General features: G+C 46.5%; 6 protein-coding genes across 8 annotated transcripts; 4 read left to right on the top strand and 2 right to left on the bottom strand.

The window, feature by feature from the left end:
- Positions 1-25: 25 nt before the first annotated feature.
- LOC108157335 (ras guanine nucleotide exchange factor B) lies at positions 26-3,175 on the bottom strand. Of its 2 annotated transcripts, XM_033389563.1 has the most exons (6): positions 3,164-3,175; positions 2,777-3,069; positions 1,647-2,705; positions 1,369-1,589; positions 1,095-1,306; positions 26-1,021 (listed from the first exon to the last, which is right to left on the bottom strand). In XM_033389563.1, the coding sequence occupies exons 1-5, from the start codon at positions 3,173-3,175 to the stop codon at positions 1,104-1,106; spliced, it is 1,788 nt and encodes a 595-aa protein (XP_033245454.1). In that variant the 3' UTR covers positions 26-1,021; positions 1,095-1,103. The 2 variants fall into 2 exon arrangements, with proteins under 2 accessions (XP_033245454.1, XP_017144842.1); XM_017289353.2 differs by having other exon boundaries at positions 26-1,306.
- A 2,826-nt stretch (positions 3,176-6,001) lies between these two features.
- Positions 6,002-7,409, top strand: LOC108156332 (lipase 3-like). The gene is made up of 3 exons (XM_017287727.2): positions 6,002-6,112; positions 6,168-6,869; positions 6,933-7,409. Exons 1-3 carry the CDS (start codon positions 6,041-6,043, stop codon positions 7,347-7,349), a joined length of 1,191 nt encoding a protein of 396 aa, XP_017143216.1. The 5' UTR covers positions 6,002-6,040; the 3' UTR covers positions 7,350-7,409.
- A 626-nt stretch (positions 7,410-8,035) lies between these two features.
- LOC108156331 (lipase 3-like) lies at positions 8,036-9,459 on the top strand. Its single transcript, XM_017287726.2, has 3 exons — positions 8,036-8,147; positions 8,203-8,904; positions 8,968-9,459. Exons 1-3 carry the CDS (start codon positions 8,076-8,078, stop codon positions 9,382-9,384), a joined length of 1,191 nt encoding a protein of 396 aa, XP_017143215.1. The 5' UTR covers positions 8,036-8,075; the 3' UTR covers positions 9,385-9,459.
- Positions 9,460-9,625: 166 nt separating this feature from the next.
- Positions 9,626-11,152, top strand: LOC108156333 (lipase 3-like). 2 transcript variants are annotated; one of them, XM_017287729.2, is made up of 3 exons: positions 9,626-9,914; positions 9,969-10,667; positions 10,776-11,152. In XM_017287729.2, exons 1-3 carry the CDS (start codon positions 9,870-9,872, stop codon positions 11,112-11,114), a joined length of 1,083 nt encoding a protein of 360 aa, XP_017143218.1. In that variant the 5' UTR covers positions 9,626-9,869; the 3' UTR covers positions 11,115-11,152. The 2 variants fall into 2 exon arrangements, with proteins under 2 accessions (XP_017143218.1, XP_017143217.1); XM_017287728.2 differs by having other exon boundaries at positions 10,722-11,151.
- On the bottom strand, positions 11,131-13,458 carry LOC108156330 (lipase 3). The gene is made up of 3 exons (XM_017287725.2): positions 12,809-13,458; positions 12,345-12,514; positions 11,131-12,260 (listed from the first exon to the last, which is right to left on the bottom strand). The coding sequence occupies exons 1-3, from the start codon at positions 12,932-12,934 to the stop codon at positions 11,315-11,317; spliced, it is 1,242 nt and encodes a 413-aa protein (XP_017143214.1). The 5' UTR covers positions 12,935-13,458; the 3' UTR covers positions 11,131-11,314.
- Positions 13,459-18,302: 4,844 nt separating this feature from the next.
- On the top strand, positions 18,303-23,319 carry LOC108156329 (translation initiation factor IF-2). The gene is made up of 3 exons (XM_017287724.2): positions 18,303-18,768; positions 21,389-21,694; positions 21,760-23,319. Exons 1-3 carry the CDS (start codon positions 18,609-18,611, stop codon positions 23,139-23,141), a joined length of 1,848 nt encoding a protein of 615 aa, XP_017143213.1. The 5' UTR covers positions 18,303-18,608; the 3' UTR covers positions 23,142-23,319.
- The last annotated feature ends 104 nt before the right edge of the window (positions 23,320-23,423 follow it).

Genomic DNA, 23,423 nt, shown 5'->3' with positions numbered 1-23,423 from the left:
AGTCCAGAAGATAAACATCAAGCGATTATGTTATGTTATGCTAAATGCATTCACTTTAGCTAGATAAATACTTATGGTTTGCAAGTGTCTTTTTATTGGGTTTAATACTGTTTGCATGCTACGATTTGGATATTTCAATGATGAGCACGGCGGAATAAAGTATATTTAAATAGCCTATACTATACGTATGCGTGTAGCTGGAATACAACCCTTCATATCTTCACATCTTCTTCTGCTTCTTAAATTTAAACACAACTCCTTTTGTCTCATCTCTTCCTAGACTCAACATTCTCAATCGATGAGCCGCGATACATCTAAATATGTATGTATTTCTAATGCAAAATATAATATAAATCTTATGCGTCTACATACTCGTTTGTATAATATTATGTAGCGTGGGGGCGGGCATGCTGCCATGTTAGATTCGAGTTGGGTTTTGATATGGGTGAGAAGTCGTCAATTGCACAGGAATACATAGTTAAGAATAGATGCTTAGTAGGTATTGCACAAAGTAAATATTGTAAAATCGTCACAACAAAGGGCACACAATATATAAAAAAAAAATTTAAATTTAGTTTTTCTTTCCATTTGCCAACATAATTTAAATATCACAGACGTTTTGCCAATTTTTTAACTAATTCTCCATTTTGCGTGTTAATTTTGTATGCCAAATCGGGAAGTACAGAGTGAGGTGAGGAATAAGTCAGTAAAGAAGATACTTAGATTCATAAAAAACGGTTCCAACCGCTATTTCGATGCACCCTACAAGGCTCAACCTGGTATTATGCGAGGATGACCCCTTGTACAGCGCATGGGCACCGCATCCCCATCGGGATCGGGTCGAAATATATACTCGTACACATCTAAATGTCAGTCAAGTGTTGAAACGAAATCAAGTCTTGTGTTGAACATGGCACATAATTGCTAAAAGGAAAACTGGAGTCAAGCCTATGAAGGTGAACCTCTATCCTTATCATATAAATGGGTTTATGTATATGTAATACTATGTATTCTCGACATTCTGGAAGAATTCGAGCGTTAAGTGTATGAAATGATATCATTCTGTTGGGTTCATCTTAGAGAATCTCTCTTACCATCCCCTCCTAGTGCATGTTGTCCAATCTGCCCGATGGCAGACCCAAGGCGGCGCTCAAATTTAGTCCTTGTGGAACGGCGACGCCAACGCCGACACTAACACCTGCCCCCAAATTACCCTCGCTCTCACTCTTCCAGGAGGAGACCGGTATGTGGGGAGCCGGCAAGCAGTTGCGCAGCGTTTGCACAATCTGAATTGTGTCCATGAGTGCTGCAAATGCAAAGTCAGTGTCTAATATCGCAGACGAATAAACCGGTTATCGCTTTACTTACTCTTCTGCAGACTCTCGCTCTGCTTGCCGTAGGGCTTGCACATAGATGGACGTATGTAGGTCTTCATGCGAGACATGTTCCGCATAAGTTCGGAAAAAATGCGTACAATCTTGTCCTGGCCAACAGCCATGTGGTCCAAGCGATTGGCATCACTGGTGGCCCAGGCCCCGTTGTGCAGGGCCAGTAGATCTTTGTTCGACTCAATCGAATCAAGATTTGAGCTGCAATGAGAAATACTCGCACTAAGAACTAATAAATGCCGAAAAGCCGAAACTAACCGCAAGGAATCTGCTGCATTCTTATGTGATAGCTGATCCAGAGACGAGTGCGAGGAGGACGATGAAGATGAGTGCGGCGACTGCGATGGTGGTGGCATTGGATGGTGATGGGTTTGCGAACTGACACCGGAGCCCCCGGATGTGGATGTGCTGGTGGCCGGAGTCGGCTGCTGATTTGCGGCCACGGCAGCGGCCACTGCCTGCGATTGCATCAGACCCTGGATCTGTAAATTGGCTGCTGCTGCGGCCACGGCCATGGGATCAAAGTGCTTAGGATCCAGTTGAGCAAACACACGCTGCTTCTCCAGCGGACTCAAATTGCTTAGCTTCTCAAGGCTCTGCTGGGCGAGCACTCGATTTTGTTGCTGTATCAGAGCCGCCGTAAGCTGTTGCTGGTGCTTGGCCTGCGCCTGGGCCTGCTGCTGTTGTTGTTGTTGTTGCTGCTGCTGTTGCTGCTGTTGTTGTTGCTGTTGCTGCTGTTGATGATGTGCGGCGGCAGCACTGATCTGTGAGAGCTGCGTCTGGATGCTGTTCTGCTGCTGCTTGGTCAGATGCTGGAGCTGCGGCGGCACTGGAACCTGTGCCACCTTGGAGCCCGTCGACTTGGATAAGTCGATTTCCACATTGCTTGAGCTGGTGCTGCTGGCAGCGCTGGAAGCAGAGCCAGCTGCAGCATTTCCTCCGGCTGCACTGCTGGGCGGTAGATGGGAGAGTCGTTGCAAAAAGTCGGGCGTATTCACGCCAGGATACTGTTGCTCCATGAATGGCATGGGTGAGATGCCCATGTGGTTCTTGTAGTAGCGGCAGGCGGGGCTGGGGCACGACTGGACCACCTCGATAATGAACTCCTTTTCCATCCCGAACTGATCCCGCCCAATCGTGTAGGACTCGATTACAGCCCGCACTGTGGCGTCCACACTTAGATGAAGCCCGTGGGGACCGGACATGTGCTTTAGCATGACCGCGTTGGCGAAATGCTCAAACGGCAGAACAATCTTTCCATTATCGCGCAGAATCAGGCGACCCTGTGAGTCCAGCGTCAGTCGATTGGCCAAGACCCTATTAATGGAGAGGACGAACTTGATTGAGTGGAGGGTATTCATATACACTTACAACATTTGTACACTTACTGCAGATAGGCGGCACTGGGCAGCATGGCGTTGTCCTTCAGATCGCTGAAGCACTGCAGCAGCTCGGCGCTCGGGTTCCAGCCCTTGTTCTGCAAATAGAGCTGCAGCAGCATGTAGAGCTTCTCGGTCACATAGCCCACGCCGGGAAGTCCGGCATTCGGCTGCGGCAGCATGTCGCTGTGCGATGACCCACTGGCCACGCCCCCGACGCCGGGACCCTTGGATAGTGCCGCCTTCATCGTCTCCGAAAGATCCAATTTATAGTTTTCTGGGTAGAAGTGCTTGACGTGCTCCTGCAACAATTGATACACAGCCCGCACACCATGAAAGCCCACACAGACACGCCTACACATACACAAACGGCCACCACCACTACCACCCACTTACCAAATTGTTCATTTTCGGCTGTGGGCTACTGTCTGGCTACTGCAGCGGCATCTATTCGCTGGGACGCCACCAATGCATTTTGGAATTGGGACTCTAACGGCTCTTAGGAGTTCTCCAATTGGAATAGGGACGAGACTGCACTAATTGGGAGGCACAAAAGGAGAAAAAATTGTGTTGTCCTTGCAAGCAGTTGTCCTTATTGGACCTATCGATAAAATATATCTCAAAAATATACCGTCGAAATTTCAAAATATACCGCAAATATACCGATGAAAAAACGAACTTAGCCCACCTAAACCCCTTTTATTTATTTGGGTGCACACCTTGAGGGAAACGCGACAAATAGTTCTGGTTGTAAATTCTTCTTGACGGAACCCTACGATATCTTTCCACTGAACTGCGCTAAAATTCTTCAAGATTCATAATTTTCGTGGAGAGTATGGGTTATGGTCAACAGTGGGTTAATTGATCTCTGTCCATGATCGGAAGTTATATTACTCAATTCAGATATTCGGTTTAACATTACTACTAGACAGGACTCTCAGTCCTGAGCAGTTTTATCCGATTAAACAACTAATTTTCTATATGACTGTTTAATTTTAAGGACTCCTTTTTATACCCGATACTCAAAATGAGTATTGGGGTATATTAGATTTGTGGTAAAAGTGGATGTGTGTAACGTCCAGAAGGAATCGTTTCCGACCCCATAAAGTATATATATTCTTGATCAGCATCAATAGCCGAGTCGATTGAGCCCTGTCTGTCTGTCCGTCCGTCCGTCTGTCCGTCTGTCCGTCCCCTTCAGCGCCTAGTGCTCAAAGACTATAAGAGCTAGAGCAACGATGTTTTGGATCCAGACTTCTGTGATATGTCACTGCTACAAAAATATTTCAAAACTTCGCCCCGCCCACTTCCGCCCCCACAAAGGACGAAAATCTGTGGCATCCACAATTTTAAAGATATAAGAAAACCAAAAACGTAGAATTGTAGAGAATGACCATATATTTAAGACTGCGGAATCTGAATTGGATCGTATTATTATTATAGCCAGCATCAAGAAAACAATTTCATTTTTTCTCGCCCTGTCTCTCTCTAACACACACGTAGCATAGGCGGCTTTGCTTAGAGTAAAACATTAGCGCCTAGATCTCAGAGACTACAAAAGCTAGAGCAACCAAATTTGGTATCCACACTCCTAATATATCGGACCGAGACGAGTTTGTTTCAAAATTTCGCCACACCCCCTTCCGCCCCCGCAAAGGACGAAAATCTGGGGATATTCAAAAATCTCAGAGACTATTAAGGCTAGAGTAACCAAATTTGGTATCCGCACTCCTGTTAGATTTTACTATAAAACGTGTATCTCAAAATTTCGCCCCACCCCCTTTCGCCCACACAAAGGACGAAAATCTGTTGCATCCACAATATTGCACATTCGAGAAAACTAAAAACGCAGAATCATAGATAATGACCATATCTATCAGATTGCTGAATCTGGATCAGATCAGATCATTTTTATAGCCAATAGGAACAAATCAATTTGGAGTGGCCACGCAGCGCCCGACGTCACGCTCAGACTGATTTTCTGTCTCTCTCGCACGCACTCCTTGTCGTGTCGTTTAATATTAGCGGCGTCTGCCGGAGGAGAGCCATACTGACTTAGTATCGGGTATAACCGTAGAGTTGCGGTGTCCGCAGCAACTCACAACGTTCCCCCTCGTTTTCTATTGTGTCTAAAATTGGGTTTAAACAAACAAAGTCAAAGCATAAAACGGAATGTAACGTCATTGTTGCTGGTCAACTGGTATCCGCTATAAGTATGGACTTATTTATAACCTATTTCCATTAATTAATTTCAAAATTCTGTTTTCCAAGCTGATTTGAAACTCGACCTATTTGCTCACCCTACAATAATAGCGTGAATATTGAATATTGCAAAAGTACGGGAGTATTCTAAGTTTTCGTCCGTTGGCTGAGGTTTTATATTAATTACAGTCCGAAAAAATATGTTGTATGATTTTAGCACCAGCTTAAAGTTCAGTTTTAGATTTTTAAATGAGGTTTTACGTAGCGATCTCAGAACAAGAATTTCTGGTTCGGTTTTTTGTATGTTTTTTCCATAATTTTACCCGTTCTTTATGAAATCACTTAGAACACATCTAGTTTTACCAATGCTATCACTTATTTTCATTATTGATGGACCTACTTTCTTCGAGGCTTTTATTTTCGATTTTTCGTCCTTTGAATAGGACTTACCATAACCCAAATTTCTTTCTCATATTAAGGACGCTCTAATTGATTTTTGTGAATGTTTTCGATGTCCGGTCGCGACCTCAGCCAAAATAAAACATTTCTCAATATGTTTGTCGTATTTCAATTAAATTGTTTTCCTCAATCTACTTTGATGAATATTACAACTACTTTTTTTTTTAATTTATCCTAATAGAGAGGGAAATTAAGTTCACCGTTTTCTTTGGCTTGTGCCGGAAATATTAGTGCCTGAAGTGTTCGATTTAGTGTGTCGTATTCAAGTGTCGGCGAGTGTACATACATACTGGTTGCATACTTTTTGGATGGATGTGACGGTGGGCCACTTGACGGTGCAGTAATTGTATCGCCTCTTGCAAGATGCAGTCATTGCGTGTCAACGTCCAAGAAAATAGGCAGCTCAAGTTTATTTTCAATATTTTCAATATTTCAATATGTTAACGCCGCAAACGTCATCTACAGAGAGCTTATTCAATCTAACCGTGACTAAGACCTGAATCTCATCTGATTTGAATGCTATTTAAATGTATGCCAAAAAAAATCTCGTATATATTTTAACGCTGCATCGATTTAGTATCGAACTATTTCCCAGCGAAATCGAATCGTATTATGACACAGATCCTCTTAAGGTGGATAGTTCTTGTGGTGAACATATTGGGGGGACTCGCTCTGATGGATACGGTGAGTGCTGTGTCTTGGGGGCTATTTCGTTGTTATTATCGCATTGTGCTGCCAGGGCGACTATATCAGGATGCACAACTATCCCGTGGAGAAGCATACGGCGGTGACCCAAGATGGTTACATACTTGCCCTCTATCGGATTCCGAACTCTCCTCGCCGTCCCAGCACGTCGGGACCGAAGCCCGCCGTCCTTTTCGTCCATGGCATGACTTGCTCCTCTGACTACTGGGTGATTATCGGACCAGACCAAGGTCTGCCATTCCTACTGGCCGACGAGGGCTATGACGTTTGGCTGATCAACAGCCGGGGGAACACCTATTCACGTAAGCACCTCACCATTAGCCCTAATAGCGAGGATTTCTGGCAGTTCGACTGGCACGAAATCGGAATATATGACACCACAACCTCCATCGACTTTATACTGAGTATGACTGGACAAACGGCTGTCCACTATGTGGGCCACTCGCAGGGAGCTACTTCTTTTCTGGCGATGCTCTCGATGCGACCTGAGTATAATATCAAAGTGAAGACGAGCCATCTTCTCGGGCCGGTTGCTTTCAGCGGAAAAATGCCATCAAAGCTATATAAAGCTATAAATACCTTTTACCTTCAGCTGGGCGACATGGAGTTGATGTATAATACTCCCTTTTGGAGCCGAATATTTTCGTCCCTGTGCACCGTACTCCTTCTAAGACACACATTATGCCGAAATATGGCCTTTCTGATTTCCGGCGGTTCTTCAAGACATTTAAATATGGTTCGTGCTGTCCATTATCCGCTAATCATATCATATCGATACCATATCAGTTATCTTTCCCAGACACTATTGCCGGCGATGGCGGCCACTGCTTCAGCGGGTATTTCAACTCGACAAATTAAGCATTATGCCCAACTTATCGATTCCGGCCGATTCGCCCTCTACGACTTCGGAAAAAGGGAGAATCTCGCGATCTATGGCACCACAGATCCACCAGACTATCCGCTAAATGAAGTAAACCCTTTGAGCCCCATTGATTTTTACTATAGCGACAACGATGGTATGGCAGCCGTCGAGGATGTACTGCTGACCATCCATTCTTTGCCCAACGCACGGGGACATCGTCATCAATTGTCCGACTGGGGTCACATTGACTATGTGTTCGGCAATAATCTAAAGTTTTATGTTAACAATGATATTGTTAACATTGCCAATGCTTTTGAATCTCGTTTAAGCGAAGCTAATCAGCATCACCGCTAATGAATAAGTAAGAGTAGTACCAGTAGTACCAAGATATATAGAAGATACATCCAAAATAAAAAATTTTTCAATATGATTATCGTATTCTAGTGTCGCATTTTTTAAGAACGGAAATTTGAGTTATTACAATTAAATTGTTTTCCTTAATCAACTTTAATGAATATTGATACTATTTTTTTTTTTAACTTATGCTAAGTTGAATAGAGATTTGAGGAAAAGTAAGTTCACCGTTTACTTGGGCTTGTGCCGGAAATAGTAGTGCCTAAAGTGTACGATTTAGTGTGTCGTATTCAAGTGTCGGGGAGTGTGCATACATACTGGTTGCATACTTTTTGGATGGATCAAGTTTATTTGCAATATTTTCCAGTCCCCCTTCTGCACACCTGAAATTAAGAAAAAAACGCAACACACATAAGCCAGAATAAAGAATGCCCCCCTGTCGCAAGTCCCTTTAAACATTTGTATATTCCAAGTGTTACTTGGTATAAAATTGGTTTGAAGGACGCAGGATTATTGTTCTCCGTATCACGTGGAAAATAAAAATTTTGACTATGTTAACGCCGCAAACGTCATCTACAGAGAGCTTATTCAATCTAACCGTGACTAAGACCTGAATCTCATCTGATTTGAATGCTACTGAAATGTATGCCAAAAAAAATCTCGTATATATTTTAACGCTGCATCGATTTAGTATCGAACTATTTCCCAGCGAAATCGAATCGTATTATGGCACAGATCCTCTTAAGGTGGATAGTTCTTGTGGTGAACATATTGGGGGGACTCGCTCTGATGGATACGGTGAGTGCTGTGTCTTGGGGGCTATTTCGTTGTTATTATCGCATTGTGCTGCCAGGGCGACTATATCAGGATGCACAACTATCCCGTGGAGAAGCATACGGCGGTGACCCAAGATGGTTACATACTTGCCCTCTATCGGATTCCGAACTCTCCTCGCCGTCCCAGCTCGTCGGGACCGAAGCCCGCCGTCCTTTTCGTCCATGGCATGACTTGCTCCTCTGACTACTGGGTGATTATCGGACCAGACCAAGGTCTGCCATTCCTACTGGCCGACGAGGGCTATGACGTTTGGCTGATCAACAGCCGGGGGAACACCTATTCACGTAAGCACCGGACCATTAGCCCTAATAACAAGGATTTCTGGCGATTCGACTGGCACGAAATCGGAATATATGACACCACCACCACGATCGACTTTATACTGAGTATGACTGGACAAACGGCTGTTCACTATGTGGGCCACTCGCAGGGAGCTACATCTTTTCTGGCGATGCTCTCGATGCGACCTGAGTATAATATCAAAGTGAAGACGAGCCATCTTCTCGGGCCGGTTGCTTTCAGCGGAAAAATGCCATCAAAGCTATTCAAAATTATAAAGAACTTTTACCTTCAGCTGGGCGACATGGAGTTGATGTATAATACTCCATTTTGGAGCAAAATATTTTCGTCCCTGTGCAGCGTACTTCTTATAAGACACACATTATGCCGAAATTTTGCCTTTCTGATCTCTGGCGGTCCCTCAAAACATTTAAATACGGTTTGTGATGTCCACTATCCCCTAATCATATCATATCGATACCATATCAGTTATCTTTCCCAGACACTATTGCCGGCGATTGCGGCCACTGCTGCAGCGGGTATTTCAACTCGACAAATTAAGCATTATGCCCAACTTATCGATTCCGGCCGATTCGCCCTCTACGACTTCGGAAAAAGGGAGAATCTCGCGATCTATGGCACCACAGATCCACCAGACTATCCGCTAAATGAAGTAAACCCTTTGAGCCCCATTGATTTTTACTATAGCGACAACGATGGTATGGCAGCCGTCGAGGATGTACTGCTGACCATCCATTCTTTGCCCAACGCACGGGGACATCGTCATCAATTGTCCGACTGGGGTCACATTGACTATGTGTTCGGCAATAATCTAAAGTTTTATGTTAACAATGATATTGTTAACATTGCCAATGCTTTTGAATCTCGTTTAAGCGAAGCTAATCAGCATCACCGCTAATGAATAAGTAAGAGTAGTACCAGTAAGATGCGTATACGATATCTATTAAACTGAAGAGCTCCTTACAAAACGAAAGTCTAAGTGGTAATTTTTATGAAAACTTCCATCCATCCTGCTTTGTTCTGTCCGGCCCTAAAGCAGACCCACCATACGAACTGGAGACAATTGAATTTTCTGCATGAAAATAACATCATCGGTCGTAAGTTTAAAATTAATGTAGTTCTTTCCGGTACGACTTAGAAAGTGGATTGCAATTTCTCTTTGTTTCCACAACGAATTCCTTGTTTAAATCCTCTATGCAGAGCCTAAGATCAAGATATTGCATCTCTTCAGCAATACATCAACTCTACAATTTTCAGTAGCGAATTGTTGTAATAGCTTAATCGAATTTGCAAGGCTTTAAGTTGTATACGGAACCAACAGCTTGAAAATTCCTACGATCGATTGTTAGTTACAGTAAAGCAATCGATTACATCGGTAACAAAATGTTTATAGGCCTTTTCCTGGTATATTCATCGTACACGTCCGGCGTGAGTGAAATAGTAAGATGTTGCAATAAGTATTCTTTAAAATCGGAATTTTAGCCGGAAATTCTAGCTTCTTACAATTATCCAGTGGAGCAGCACTCCGTGGAAACAACCGATAACTATATACTAAAGCTAGTACACATTCCAAATTCGCCCAACGCAACAAATGCACAAAGCCCCAAGCCGGTGGTCTTTATTATGCATGGAATGAGCGGCTCCTCGGACGCCTATCTGTTGATCGGACCCTCTGACGGCCTTCCCTACTTGCTCGCAGATGCGGGATTCGATGTGTGGCTGGGAAACTCACGGGGAAACACCTACTCTCGCCTACACAAATACATGGATCCCAAGCACAAAAGTTTTTGGAATTTTAGCTGGCATGAAATGGGCACTAGGGACCTGCCCGCGAGCATTGACTACGTTTTGGATAGAACTTGCCAAAGATCCCTGCACTATGTGGGGTACTCTCAAGGGGCCACCCAATTTCTCGTGATGCTCAGTATGCGGCCAGAATATAACGAAAAAATTAAGACATCACACTTGACGGCACCTGCCGCGTTTCTTAAAAACATGAACACGGGTTTGGGCAGCATCGTTGAAAAAGTAATCCTGGCATTTGACGACCGAGAGTGGTTTAGTAACCGCCACGGAATAACCAGTTGGGCCTCGATATTTTGCAGTGTCCGACCAATGAAATCGATTTGCACGTCTTTATTTATGATGGTATACGGTATAAATGGGGATCAAATCAGCAAAGTGAGTATCAATTGATAAAATGCTAAACTTATGACGCACACCTAATCCTCAAAGGCTATTATAATGCTTATTCTGAAAACCCTTCCGGCGGGGATCTCGTCGAGACAGCTGAAGCATTACCTGCAACTAAAAATGTCGTCGAGATTCTGTATGTACGATCATGGCAAAAAGACGAACAGGCTTATCTATGGGAGCTCACGGCCGCCCGATTATCCCCTGAAGTATGTGAAGCCAAAGTCTCCGATCAATCTCTACTACAGCTCCTCTGACTTTGTGGTATCTAAGGAGAATGTGCTCCTTCTGGCAGAGAAATTGTCCTTATGTGAACTACATCATATTCCGTATTATAGTCACATTGAGTTTCAGTTTGCACGTGCTGTGGGTACAACTCTGAATAGGCCGATTGTAAAGCTCATCAGTAAGTACGAAACGGACCGAAATAAATAAATGAAGGCTATCGATGTGATTTGGGATCTACTCTAAGCTAAATATATTATTTATTTATTAATCAGTACGCGTTGATTCAGAGTTGATCGCCGGATCAACCAAAGACTCTAGTTCGTAAATTTACAAGTTATTTTTTTGGCACTATTGATAGTTCTGGCTGCAGCCCTTCTCTGGCCTTTCCATCCATTTCGAGGGCATCTCTAGCGACGTCGTCGGTGCTCGTAGCGATTCATGGATACCACTATGTTGTCGAAGATGTATTCTCGTACCCCCAGGCCGCAGATGAAATCGAAATGATTCCATCGCTTCCAGGGCACCTTGTACGCGGCCTCGACATTGGGCAGCCGCGTCAAGAGCTTCCAGATGTCGGCCGGGGCGACAATGTAGTCGTTTTCCGAGAAGAAAATGGTTATGGGTGTCGACACCTTCTCCAGGGCATACTCCGGCGGCTCCAGTTGCTGGTAGTGCAGCCAGTTCCGCTCCGGGCCGTAGTCGTACTGCCGGAACTTGGTGGATACGTAGCCCTGGAAGTAGTGCATCAGCTGCTTGACTGATCCGCCAGTGGGGAAGTTGGCCATCAGATCCGGCAGAAGGGTTTTGTTAAGGAACCGAGTGTCGTAGCCAACGGCGGGCCAGAGGCGCGTGATGCACACCAGCGGCTTCTCGTTATCCAGGCAGGTCATTGAGAGGAGCTTCTTGAAGAACTTGTTCGTGGAGAACATCTCGACGCCCTCGAGCATCTTGGAGATGTAGTTGCGCGTCCCCAGTATGGGTCCGACGATCTTGGCCAGCCCGCTCTTCGTATTACTCACATAGGCCACCGGAGCCAGCAGGGTGGCCGTCTTGAAGACCGTATTATATTGCGGCATCATCGAGTTGAACACGAGGAAGATGGTGCCGCCCTGCGAGATGCCCACGAAGTGCATCCTCGCCACACCGCTGGCTCGCAGCACGTAGTCAACCTGGGCGGGCATGTCGTAGATGCTCATCTCGTGCCAGCTGAAGTTCCAGAACTCCCTCTCTGTGGCGTTCATCCAGAGGTTATGCCGGCAGTAGATGTTCCCCCGATTGTTGCCCAGCCACACATCGTAGCCGGCGCGCCACAGTAGATAGGCCAGCGAATCTTCGCGTCCGTTCAGCAGCCAGCTGCAAGGCAAATGGGAAATGCAGTTCGCGAGTGTTCTCGTATCTGGGGCAAGCGGAAGCAGCGCTCCCTCTGGTATTACTCACACATCCGACGAGGCGTACAGGCCGGAGAGCAGGAAGACAACGGGTCGGCGCAGCACTGTGCCATCATTGGGGTCCACCTGCGGTATGCGATGTAGCGTCAGCACATAGCCATCCTTTGTTGTCACCGTGTGGCGTTCGACGTTGTAGCCATCGTTCTGTATGCGCCGCACCTGCAACGACACATCATTAGTGGTGGAGTGGAGCCAGGAAGTTTGTCTCACTCTGTGCAAACAGCACACACGATCCGAGGCGAAGCCCAAAAGTCGAAACACAAACGAAACACACAAAATGTTGGCACATTTATTCGTATACTGCTTGACATTTGGAGGCCACGAGACGCGTGCGTTGTGACATTCAGGTAATTAGGAATTCTGCGAGCGAGCCGCTGTGCGCGCCAGGGCCTCCCCAGATCCGATACGCTCCGAACCCCCCCCCTCGATTGAGGCGCCCCTCTGGATACCTACCGCATCTGTTATGATAATTTCGCGGGATTGACGTAGGGTGGCCGTCACCTGTTGCAGCCACCACATAGCGACAACGATCAGCGACACCAGCCCGACGGTATCCAGAGGCAGAGGCAGCGATCGCATGGCTGTCCAGGATTATGATTACATGAACGCTGCTGGGATGTGGTGGGGATTAAGTAACGCAGCCGTAGAAGCCTGAACCGGTCCGAACGGGGTCGTGCCTCGTATCGATCGAAAACGAAAGCTGGCTGCCACGCGGTACCCCAGCTGCCCAAGGATTGGGATTGGTACCTAGGACTGGGACTGGGGATCGTGAGTGCGAAAAGAAAGTACGGCCGAACAGCAGACCAGCCGCCAGAAGAGCTTTCAAAAAGGCCGAAACAGTCGCGCTACTCGTACATACGTTCGCATGAATGAATATGAATGAAAATTGCAATCAAAGTGCCGTTGTCGTTCGTCGTTCGTCGCCGTCGTTTTACGCCGCTATTTTTCGTCGTTTTCGTGGTCTCGTGGTCTCGTGCTCGGCCCGGCGGTACCGCTGCTAACGTTCGATTCGAATGTGCTTTATCGACTGCGCATGCGTCCGCGACTCGCAGGGCTTGTTACCCAGCGCCAAGCCAAGCTCCAACCGGCCTGCTGTCTGCCTGTCACTAAGCCGCCGCCGCCGCTGCTGCTGCTGTTCCAGCCACCTGCATGCCGTAGTACCTGAGCGCCCAAAAACATCGGCGCATCCAAAAGCCACCTCCGTCTCTGCCGCTTCTGCTGCTGCTGCTGCTCCCATGCTCTCTGGCAGAAAGTACAGAGCTGTACGTACACTGTGCATAATATCCACAGCTAGCCCCGCCACACCTACACACGCTGCCCCCGGAACTGCCTGCCCAAATGACTTGGCATTCCGCCATGGCAATTTGAGCAATTATAACAGCTTAATGAAAGAGAGAACGCTCCCTACCCAAAGGTGTCAACGCCGCTCCCGTACAGTGGGCGGCATCAAAGCTTCAATGTTAGCTCTGAGAAATGCGAGAAGAAAGTGGAATTGACCTTGTCGTAGGGAGAAACCCATAGGTAGATCATACTCGCATGCGTAATACCGGTAAAGCTCTTCTCACGGACAACACTTGGATTTACAGATCGAATCTCTGTCAATCATTTGTCAATCTTGGGGTCACACCTCGCTATTGCATTCAAGGGAGCCTTCCCTGAGTATAAATATTTAAATTCAGTGATTCATTTGGTTGCATTATCTCTGGATAAGTCATATCTATATCTATACATGATCGACAGTGGATCAATCGAAGTAACAGGAACCGAGCCCCACTTGGATATGCAAGAGACAAACCAACTGGAAGATAAAGGATGATAAATACTCTCAAAAGGCGCAACAATACGGAACGGAACCCACTGAAAGTTATGCACATCACATACGTACAATGTATTCATGAAATACAATTGGTTTTGAGCAGTGTATACATTTTTGGGAGCTACTTACATTTTTTCTTTTTTTTTTTTTGGCTCAGGCTCAGACTCTGAGTGTGGCGGTGGCTGCTTGGCTCGTATTGTAGTCTGTCGTATGTCGCCGTTGTTTTCGCTGAATTGCAATAACCTGTTGCCTAATGAAAACGGTCGTCTGCTTATTTAGGATGTGGCCCGGCCCAGCCCGGCTCGGCCTCTGCCCCCCAGACAGTCGAAGTACTGGCACTGGCACCGGCACAACACTCACACACCATACCATAACCCAGCGTAGTAGTGCCCATGGAAGTTTGAAAAGCTATGGATGGTGTGTGTCGGTTTTCTGGTGTTTATGTTTACGTACTCGAAAGACAATTGACGACGTCAGCCCCGGTGTATGCCCCCTTCTGGGGAACTACTTCCCAGTCTCTCACTCTCACTCAATCCATTCAGTGGAGCGTCCACGACCTGGAGAGCGTTTTCTGTTTGCTTATATGGCTTTTTAATAACCCACCAATATCTGCGCAAGGGGTTGTAAATGCTGTGCACATACGATACTCGTATTATTGGACTTCATTTAACTTACTGCCCGAGACCATTTCATCAATGGACCGGTTGGCCTGACGCTCCACTGGCCCAGTGGCGGCATTGACCACCGGATACCCACCAGATACCCAGACTCAAGTACGTGAATGCCCCCCAACCCCAGCCCGACGGATCGGCCCAAGGCAAGTAAGTCCCAGGGGCGGTGCCCGTATGCCTGGCGTTAAAACAGTTTACGCTAATTTCTATTGTGACACATCAGGCAGTGTTTGGACGCGTGCGTCCAACCCATCCATCCATCCATCCATCCAACCGGCTGTGGATCAAGTAAACTGTTTAGTTAACAGGTTTCGACAATTAAACAATAAACATATGACTGCGAGTGCAAGTGCGAGTACGTTCAATGAAATGGGGCCTAGGGCTTGGGGCCTGGGGCCAGGGGCATCTTTCACAGCTCCGGCCTCGAACCTCCACCTTGTTTGACTTTCTTCACTTTCGGCTAATGCCTAATGGATTCTATGTAATAGCGGCCTAAAACAATCCATAATGCATGCCCCATGTCGCACTCCATTGCCAAATTTTCTTGTTTATTTTGGTCTCTGTATTTACCCCACATCAATGATACTCAAGTGATGTAATTATGGGGTATTAGTAATTGTATAAACACGCGGATATTAATGAGCAGCGTATTAGGTTTCAGGGAACGGAGACACCTACGATTTCTTTATATTTTTCCCACCAAAAGGAAGTTTCTAATTGCTTTTCTATGAGTAATATTTCGTTTGTGCTTATCCTCAACAAATAGATTGTTTTGTCGCATTCGTTTCAAGAAACTTACTATGATCTATGAAGACCTTAATTACGATTAAACTATTAAGTAGTTTTGAACGATTCAGATTTGAGTGAAGGTAGTTCTGAGCAGGGACTTCCTTGAATTGCAGTTATTTTTCAAAGATCACTACTGAGAAATGTTCTGCCTTCACATAACTCCTCAATCGACTGTTTAATTTAATAGTATTTATTTCATTTACTTATGAATCACATATTTTGAGGAAGTGTATACAGATATTGGTTATCTGGAAACCATTTGGTAATTTCCCCACTTTCGGTCAGTCATTCACAGTTGCGTGGCGTGAACTTTGTATTGAACTTGAAACCCAAACTGGACAAGATCTGCATAATGCGTGCCCCATCCCTATCCCCATCCACATCCACCGAAACTGATGCGATGCGATGCGTTGTGGCGGCCACAAATCAAAGGCCCGTCCAGCTTTTCCTTCCAACAATGAGCTGACATTTCACTTTGAGTGCTCTTGTTTCTGATACTCGAATGTTTGCATTGAATTTCGTTTTCTTTCGGTCTCTGGAACTGGGTTTCCGGTCAGTCCGCTCAGCTCAGCTCAGCTCAGCCTTTCTTTCGTCTTTCTTCGTTCGTTTATCTAAACCAGAAAAGGCCAAGGCGGGGCAGCCCAGGCGATGTAATCAGTTGCTTATCAATGCAGCGCCAGCCAAGCCGTCGGTCATAAAACGAAAGTGATTGACGACTGAGCTCGGGGAAAGGGCAGGCGATGACTGTCACCCGTTTCCCCGCACTGAGCGCCGGGTCAGTGAATAGCACTATGCTAATCTGGGCCTAATTGCTTCTTGATGTGTTTGTAAATTGGCCCTTGCAAACGGCAGCAGCAGCGGCGGCCTTGGCCAGGAACCGTCTACCTGTCTGAGGCGCTTCTCTAATTGCAGCCCGACTTGCGACGTCCGCGGCTGCCTGAGTCATGAGCCAGGGATTACATATTTACAGCTGCCTGGATGGATAGCTGACTGCTAGCTGACTGCTAACTGCTGGCAATTGTCGGTCGTAAAACGCGGCAAGCAAAAATAAAATAAAAAAATCAACAAAATCTCAATCCGCCGCCACGACTCCGGCCGACAACAAAAGGAACATTGTGAGGCCTTAGGAGGAAGTGGCTGCCACCACCGCCGCCACCGTCGACGTCGACTTTGACGTTGTTCGTCATGACTAAGCGCTGTTACTCAAAGGGAAACCAATTGATTCCTTCCTGTTGCCGTCCACCACCGCAGAGCCACGACGGCAATAACAAAATCTAAATATTTAACGACTAAATTGAATCTGAAGGCGCGCTCACATTAGTCAAATTTCCGTGGCACGGTCTGCACTGGGGGTTACCTGCTGGCGTAATCAATAAAAGATAAACAGTGGGCCGACCAGTTCCAAGCGACGTCCGAGTCCCAGGCGGAGGCTGCTACCTCACGGAATGGAAAATGCTGCAGGGAAAACCTACACTCCACGGCCAAAAGTCTCAAAACAACTATATACAAATATACAACAAGTACAACAAATAGGAGTAGTATGTAAAGGCTCCTCCTCGTTGTCGATTGTCGTCATTGACGACAGCTTTGCCAGAAGTTTCGCTTGGGATTCTGTCAGGGCAGCAGCAGACCAACCAGAAGGTAGTGGTCGCCCGGTCCATCCATCCATTCACAGGCACTTTGCCTGGAAAGACCCCCGTGGACAACAAGCACTCCGATGCGATGCTGAGCTCTCGTGCAGGCATCGGCTGGGTTTCTGGGCAAAAATCATTCACGCTCGTCCACTCCACTGAACATTAAACAAACACTGCAACGGATTCGTCCCAGTCGATCAGGTTGATAAGCGTTTCGGTCTTGGTTTAACTATGGCATGGTTTCAGATTTTAATTAGTTTTTAAATTATGTTATCAGTTATTATTTGGAAATGTGTTGGCTTTGTGTGGTTGCATTTTCCCTCATATCTGGAAAAGTATACAACTTTTTATTCCCATAATTTGAGCCCATAATCTATGCTCTGATTGATTACACATGATATCAAATGGGGGGGCTTGTCCTACTCTCCAGACCCTTATTGTTCATGCTCTCTTTTGTATTGGAGCTCTCGTATTGTACCAAGTAAACAATACGAGTACGTACGCGTACGAGTGCCGGGCAGAGGTAGAGGTAAAGCCAGACCGACCCCGACGCTTACCGAGCTAAGGGTCCAGTCCCGAAGAGCGCCTGCAAGCGAATTGGCTGCCTACAATGAGAGGGGCTCTCGATGACGATGTGGATGTGAAGTACCCCCGATATAGCCGCGCCAAAATGTTAGTTCCGATTCGACGAGCTAGCTCGCATGTTGGCTAGGGATAGGGCTGGGGCTGGCGCTTCGAATACACTTTTACACTTATCAGACCAACACACACACATACACACACACACAGTGATACTGTTTTATGGCCGGGGCGGCAACCCCACACCTAGCCCACTCAGAAGCGGCTGCAGAAGCCGTATGCCTGCCTGCCATGCCATGCCCTATTATTACCCAAAGGCAAACAAATGCAGGCACTCTCATGATGGATCTGGCATGCGGCAAACTGCAGAGAAAGGCAGAGAGACCCGGCCCAGGGCCAGGTCGTATGTATATGTACATGTATCTGTGTCTGCCACACAGCGACGACAACGACGACGACGACGGCAACAAAATTCCAGAGCGCACGCGTTCTCAACTTTAGTTCTTTGTGAGTCGCCAACGCGTACGGAGCTGGAAATCGGAGTCGGAATACAGGCAGCAGGCAGGCAGCAACAGCTGAAACTCTAAAGAGAACGAACGCAAGCTGCATTTGTATCGCATCGCAGTATCTGTGTGCCCATCATCGTGTATCTGTGCGTGCGCGTGTGTGTTGTGTGCGTGTTAGCCGGCTCTTGGCCAGTTTTGTTGATTTCGTTTCGGGCCCGTCAAACAAGGAGCGACAACCTAATCAATCAGTCATTCAATATGGCAATTTCTAAGAGCCATCGCATCAGGAGAAGCAGCTGCAAAGTTTTTCCAGGCAGATGCTCCACCGGGAACGGACTGGCGAACCCTCTGGCTCTGGCATTGGTCTTCGTGACGCTGGCCGCAGTGTCCATGCTGGCTCCATGCTCGGCTCTACCTTGTAAGTATCAGACACACCAGCTCCATCACTTGCCACCGCCACGTCTTCTCCAACCCCTGCTATACGAGTGAATCTGAGAGATAGAGAGATGCATTGTCGTCATCATCATCATCTTTGTCGTAATCACTTGTAGATGCTGCGGTCGCATCAGGCCTTTGACTTATATATCTGGCTGCCGTTGCTGCCCGACTCTTCTGAGAGACATTATTGCATTTTCCCCGTTTTCTTTTAGTTTGTTGGCATAATTCAAACAGGCAGGCACTGACTGCAGACAGCTTGCCAGCAAACTGCGCGTAATTATGCCACTGCCGCGGAAGAGGCGACGCAGAGGCCGCAGATGCCACAGCCCAACCGCGATCCAATCTACCCCCAAAACAGTGGCACTTGGGTGTCTCATAAAATCCCCCATCGACCACAGGAGCGTCAGAGAGACCCCAGCAGCGTGCGAAAGTTCAATAATGTTTAGCAACAAGCCAATTGAGGCGGTCGCCAGAGTTCAAGTTGTGCGATAAAACAGAGATAACAGGGGGATCAGTCGCAATTCGGTTAAAGAGGGGACTATGGGGAGAGTCTTTATGGGAATCTAACACTGGGACATTGAATGAGTCAGAAGACATCTAATTAAGCGGGGTTCCCTAATTTCTGGTCGAACAAACTCATAATTTGTATCGCGTTCCATCAATTACAATTCCCTAAGCCCATAACTGTCCCGACCCCACCCTTAAAGGATCATTGATCATGCTTGTATGTTGCCCTCTGTAGAACATGTAATATTTCTCACTTAGAACATGCCCACACAACATGGGAGCAACCGAATATGTCCAAAAAGATAATTTCCCAATGCAGGCAGGCACTCCACCACAGAAGGGACCCCGGACCGGACCCCGACAGATGACACTGCCCCGGTTTGGGCAACTGCAACTGCGGCAAGCTGCGTGGACAGCCGAAAAGAAAATCGATTTATTTTTCCTGTTGTTATTTTCTCTAAATGCCATTTCGTCTTTGTTTTCGTTGGTGCGGCATGCTTTGTCCCATTTTAAGACCTTCTTTAGACTCTGGGACGCTCTCTATGCCCCGATGCTGTGTTATTGTTGTTGCCTGACACTCGTTCCCAAGGGATTGGGAATAGGAATAGAAATGGGCATGGGTATGGGCCGCACCGCCCATGCATATCTCATGCAGAGCATCTAATAATTCTGTTTTTCCACGAATGCAGTTGCATCTCCTAGAGTCTTTTGGGCACAGGCAAAGAGGCATCGAGGCATCGAGGCATTGAGGCATGCATTGGCATGGCAAGGGATTGAGAATTGAGAACGAGATGTGCGTGCGAAGAGGGACGGGCAGGAATGGATGTCATCTCATAAATAAAGTCAGCTACTTTATAGGCAAAGAAAAGACAAACTGGGCGGGTTGCCGCTGCCTGGTTTCGTTGGTTTGTTTATTTTGTTACTAATTTGGGATGTTGTTGGTGTTGTCGTGTGTGTCTGGAATTTTAATCACTGCATCGACGACCACTTGGAAGCATTTTGAATTATTGGGGCGCGGGCGTACGTATGCACATACGCCGGACGGGAATTCGGGTTGCGGCCAGCCCGCTATCTGAGATCTGGGACGGGATGTGGCGGGGTCGGGTCCCAAGAAGTTGTCAATGAATGTGTGAGAAAATGTGCACTGATGACAGTGATGATAGCTGCCGAATAGATGTGGCTATGAATGGGCCGTGTCGATGTCCATATCAATGCCGTTTGTCAACGCACACTCGGATACATAGGTAGATGCTAGAGGCATGGCCATAAAGAAAAATCATTCGAAAAGGCCTAATGGCGGCTGTGTGGAGGAATATGGCAGCAATATTGGTTTATTAGTTCGTTAAATGGGAAGTTTATCAATGTAACGGTGGGACTATTATCATCGTTTGAGAATACATTTTATTAATTTTCGGTCCAAAAAGCTTTTGGACATTCCTGTGCATCACGCAGGTTCTTTCCTGTTTTTACTTTCTCCCTGCTGGTCGTTGTTCGAATTTGCATTTCGTAAATCATAATTGATTCCATTCTGTGAAAGTTGTTTAACAAGACAGTTTACCGGTCGGCCCCACACAAACTAGACTCGAATCTAGATCTAGTGATCGTAATTTGATGATCGTCCACTCAAATCTATTTGCCACCCACCTGTACACAAGGAAAATTCATGGAAAAGTGTTTGAATGCATGAGAGAAGATGCAAGCAATATATTTTATGCAATAGCATTTCAGTTTTCTTTATTCTTCTGCATGTTTTCGAAATTCTTTCCGATAAGCTGATCTTACATTGATCTTAATATAGATTAATATATTGGTCTACTAAATAAAAGGCATTTCCTAATGTAAAGATTGTCTATCCGGTAAATTAATCAGTTTTCTATAAGATTTGATTCGTTTTAAAAGGGTTTTTTTCGGTTTCCTTTTAAAAAATATTTAAATAAGAGAGCTACAAAATTAGAGAAACAAAGAATTGTACATGTATTCTACATCATCAGCACACGCCATCTGTTGGCAGTTACATGCCAGCTACATGTAATTCTACATTGAAATTCCACATTGGTTTGTAACTTAACTATGTCTTGTTGATATCATTTTAGCCGAGTCAACCACCTTTCCTGCGGATATCGAAGAAATCGTAAATCAAAATGAAACGACCGTTGAGCCTGCCCTCCAGGAAGTGGCGATCGATCCTGTAGAGACCAGAGCGTCTGAAGTTGTGGATGACCTGGTGGACACCAGCTTTGTTGCTTTGGCCGGCGAGGACCTAGAGCAGGACATACGAAATGCGGTGAAGAGTGAAATGGAGTTGGAAATGGAGGCCGATGCCTCGAGTCCGGTGGTGCAACTGAAGGAGGAGCTCGCACAGGACCAGGAAAATAAAACCGATCATCAGGAGACTGAAGGTAAATGGTATAACCATCCTGAGTTGGAGCGCAAAGACTAACCAAAATCCATCCTTCATTTGCAGTTCAAAGTGCTCGCGAGCCCAAGACACTTGAAGCTGAGGAAGAGGGTTCCAAAGAAGTCCCATTGAACCCACAAGCGAACAACGATCAAACCAAGGAATTACAACAAACAAATACGAATGCGGATACCGCTACGGCTACTGAACATACACCCGTGTCCAGCGAGCAGGAGGAGGGCCGTAGCAGACCGTTGCCCAGTGTAACCAGTGACCTGGTGTCCGTCATCTTCAACGAGAACCGGGCTATCACCGAACAACCCATCACTAAAACAAACCTGTTGGCCTTGGAGCAGGAGCACGAGGTCTTTGAGGATAGAGAGACAACTCCGTTGCCGATCTATGAAGGACCCAAGCACCAGGTGACCAAGAAACAAGGCGTGGAAGATCTGCTGCCCGTTGAGGTGGCGCCGGAGGTTCCTTCGGAGACTCCTTCGCAAGAAACTAAAACTGTTCTCGAAGAGCGTATACTTGAGGAGCAAACAGACAGTCTGAATGAAATCGATTCTGAGGAGATTGAACCAAAAGCGATCAGCACTATCAGCGTGGAACCTACCAATGCGGAAGTAGAAACTAAAGCTGATATCGAGGCTAAGGCTGAGATCGCGGCAAAGGCAGAGATTGAGGCACAGATAGAAGAGGCAGGACCGCCAGAGGAAACAGTCGTGGAGCCAGCAGAGCCGCAGGACCCCGTTAATGAGGCCTCTGGAGCAGAGATCGCCATACCTGAGACTACAGAGGAGACTGCAACTGAAGTCTTAAGCCCCAATGAAGAGCACTCAGAGGAGGAGGAGGAGGTTGCTGTAGCCCGAACTGAGCAGATTAAGACTGTCCATGAATCAACCGAAACACAGAAAGTCGTAGATTCAGATGTTCCCAAAGGCACCCACAATGTTGAAGATGAGTCCATCGAAGAGAAAGAAGCAGAAAGCGATGAAACAGATGCTAAAACCGAACAGTCCAAGGACGATGACGATTCCTCGGGGAAGGAAGAAAAACCATCCGCTGCAGATGAGCCAAAATGTCCATCGGACGACAGCACCGCCACACCGCTGGTGTCCTATCCCCCCCACGATGCCGGACAGACCTTCGACAGCAACTCGGCCGACGAACATTCAGCACCTCTCTCGCGGCCCTCCTCCTACCGTTCCACCATGATCATCGCCCTGTGCTCTGGAACTGCGGTGATCTTCATTATCACCTCGCTGGTCATTTTCGTGGTATCGTTCCAACGCCAGCATGGGACACTGGACATCGAGATGCAGGAGCAACGCCTTGGCAAGGACTCTCTGCACGAGGAGGATGCTCAGATGAAGCTGCTGGATGTGGATCTCTCAACGCCCGTCATTGTATCGATGGGCAGCGAGGAGACAGAAGAATGCCTATAGACTAAAGGCTATAGACGGCGCTGACTCCCAAGGGTGCCATGTAAATATTTCTAAACACTGAGATTGCTTTCATTATTTAAAGGAAGCAGAAAAGAAGACTTGAGCTAGCTCCTCCGCTCCGACTGGTTGTTACAGTTTGGTTGACACAAATCGAAATAAAAGCGAAATCGAATCGAAATTAATTGCCATATTGTTTAATTTTAAAAGCACATTTATTTCTAAGATTTTGCGAAATTTTTAAAAACAACTTTAATATTTATATGTAGAAATTTTTATTAGAAA

Source organism: Drosophila miranda, chromosome 2, assembly GCF_003369915.1.
Source record: "Drosophila miranda strain MSH22 chromosome 2, D.miranda_PacBio2.1, whole genome shotgun sequence".
Taxonomy (NCBI): domain Eukaryota; kingdom Metazoa; phylum Arthropoda; class Insecta; order Diptera; family Drosophilidae; genus Drosophila; species Drosophila miranda.
Note: the sequence above shows the minus strand (reverse complement) of the source record. Positions and strands in the feature narration are given on the sequence as shown.